This window comes from Seriola lalandi, unplaced genomic scaffold (genome assembly GCF_002814215.2).
Source record: "Seriola lalandi dorsalis isolate HSWRI2012SDOR001 ecotype SW California unplaced genomic scaffold, Sedor1 jcf7180002054103, whole genome shotgun sequence".
Lineage (NCBI taxonomy): Eukaryota > Metazoa > Chordata > Actinopteri > Carangiformes > Carangidae > Seriola > Seriola lalandi.
In genome coordinates, this window is record NW_019524656.1 from 27,725 (window position 1) to 30,155 (window position 2,431).

At 49.1% G+C, this 2,431-nt stretch overlaps 1 protein-coding gene across 1 annotated transcript in view; it reads left to right on the forward strand.

Moving 5' to 3' along the window:
- LOC111652878 (ataxin-2-like protein) overlaps positions 1–2,431 on the forward strand; it is an 11,382-nt gene that overhangs the window by 6,158 nt on the left and 2,793 nt on the right. Inside the window, exons 12-18 of the mRNA XM_087173201.1 lie at positions 334–411; positions 531–592; positions 888–1,228; positions 1,549–1,618; positions 1,753–1,914; positions 1,998–2,061; positions 2,207–2,373. Coding sequence (XP_087029327.1) covers positions 334–411; positions 531–592; positions 888–1,228; positions 1,549–1,618; positions 1,753–1,914; positions 1,998–2,061; positions 2,207–2,373 — 944 coding nt within the window. The remainder of the gene's footprint in view (positions 1–333; positions 412–530; positions 593–887; positions 1,229–1,548; positions 1,619–1,752; positions 1,915–1,997; positions 2,062–2,206; positions 2,374–2,431) is intronic.

The window sequence follows — 2,431 nt, forward strand, 5'->3', positions numbered from 1 at the left end:
CTGAACCTTCCAAAATAAAAGGAAGACACAACAAAATACTGAACCTTCCAAAATAAAAGGAAGACACAACAAAATACTGAACCTTCCAAAATAAAAGGAAGAAACAACAAAATACTGAACCTTCCTAAATAAAAGGAAGAAACAACAAAATACTGAACCTTCCAAAATAAAAGGAAGACACAACAAAATACTGAACCTTCCAAAATAAAAGGAAGAAACAACAAAGTACTGAACCTTCCAAAGTAAAAGAGCACATGTTCTAAAGGGATAACTTGACACAGTGACGTTAGATTCATCAGACATGTTAATGAACTTCCTCTTTGTCTTCCACAGTGAATGAAATCCTGAGTTCAGCAGCTAAAGAGCGAAGTGAGAGTCAGTCCAGTCCTCAGGACGGCAAGAGCAGCAAAGGTAAAAGACTTCTGTCCTTCCACTCGACCTGACTGAGTTCAGGCTTCAGGCAGCCGTAACACACAAACAGCAGCAGTGATGTTCAGTCTTAAAAACACCTGCTTCTCCGTCTCCATCAGCTCCGTCGGTGCAGCAGAGGTCTCAGCTCGAGGAGCTCCGCAAGTTTGGGAAAGAGTTCAGGGTAAGACCTGCTGTGGTGCTGAGGGTGGGGGTTTCTAACAAGACGGGGGGCTTCGATCTGGATTCAAAGTTTAGAGATTTGATATGTCCAGTAAAATTTAAAGCTCCATATTTTCCTCTTATCCTGTGTTTTATTTTGAAGTGCTGATCTATAAGAAGATGTTTAATCCATCTCAGTGCAGTTTGACATCTCCTCTCTCAGGCCTTTGACAGGTGCTTTGAGAAAATCCTTGGCAGGTGATTGGATGAACAATACGTCTGTAGTTTTTCACTCTGTCTTCTTCTCTGTCCGTCAGCTGCAGCCCAGCTCCTCCCCCTCGGCGAGCCCGGCGTCTGCAGATCCTCCTCAGCACAGCTCCGCCCCGCCCCCCGACTCCTCCTCTTCCTCCTCATCCTCACCCGGCCCGCCTAAACCTGCCACCTCCCTCACCTCCTCTGCCCAAGATCCGCAGCAGGCCTCCGAGGCGGCTCCCCTCACCACCACGCCTGCTGCTCCCACCCCTCCAGCTCCACCTAGACCCCAGTCCTCAGGGCCGGAGGGGGCGCCGCCCGGGAGCGCTCAGCCGACCCCGACCCCCAGCAGCGGGGAGGAGCCCTGTTCAGAGAGCAGTGAGCGAACAGAGGCTGTAGCTGCAGTGTAAGTTACAACACATCCACTCAGTCTGTATTTACATGTATGTAGCTCATCTTCTTCTCAGTACCATATACTATATTATTCATTTATCTGTTATTGATCTTGTCATTTTTAGTATTTGATATTCTCATTTCACTTTGCTGCTGTGACTCATATCTTACTTTACCTCACCTCACTCGTCCCTGTAGACTTTTATTTTGTTCAGGTAATGTTTGGACTTTGACAGCGGACTCATGTTATGAAAAGACCTTTATGTGTATTTTTTTATGACGTATTTTGTGGCTGAATGTCGTTTTCTTTCTTCTTCTTTTTTTTTTTTACAGGCAAGTGAAAAACTCGACACTGAATCCGAACGCGAAAGAATTTCTTCCCATCAAAGGAAACGTGGTGCAGGTGAGTTTGTTGAACACACACTTTTCACTCACTCAGTGTTATAGAAGGTTTCTGTCAGTTTATAACAGAGAACAAACAGCTGACTCCACTTTGACTTTTCTCTCTGATTTAATTCTTCTTCTGTGGCGTGACAGAAACCTGCGTCGACCCCCACTCCTCCTCGACCGACGCCCCCCAGCCCCTCTGTGGTGCTGCCTCCTCCCGGACAGCAAGGAGGCGGGGCCATCTACAGCAACCCACCTGGACACTACCTGTCCTACGTCTCCCCGATCCCCCTCCAAGGACACTCCATCCAGGTTCGAATCCCTCGCTTTAGTCCGTTTGTTGTATTGTCTCGGTGATAAAATGTAATGTTGGCGTCTCCTCGTCGTCTCCTCAGGCTCCTCAGATGTACCAGTACGCCATGTCGACTGTGAACCAGGGCAAATACCCCAGAGCCAAAGGTACACACCGCACACACATGTAGGCGCTGAGAACGATGATCAGCTGATGAGTGATTCTGCCTTTGGGTCAAAGCTCGTCAGTCTGGTCAGAACGTCTCATCCACATTCTTCTTATAAACACTGACTTCCACTTCTGCTGGTTCAGGGCCGGTGGTGGGGCCCCGCCCGGAGCACCACGCCTCCCCGGCCTCCTCCATGATCTCAGCGGCAGCCTCCGCAGCTGGACCCCCGCTGGTGGCGTCGCCTTACCCCCTGTCCTACCTGCAGTACGGTCAGGTGATCCAGGCCATGCCCCCACACTATCACGGACAGGTACTGAGGCGGAAACCCACCGTTAACCGGAGATGTGTTTGTCTCCTTATGAAATAAA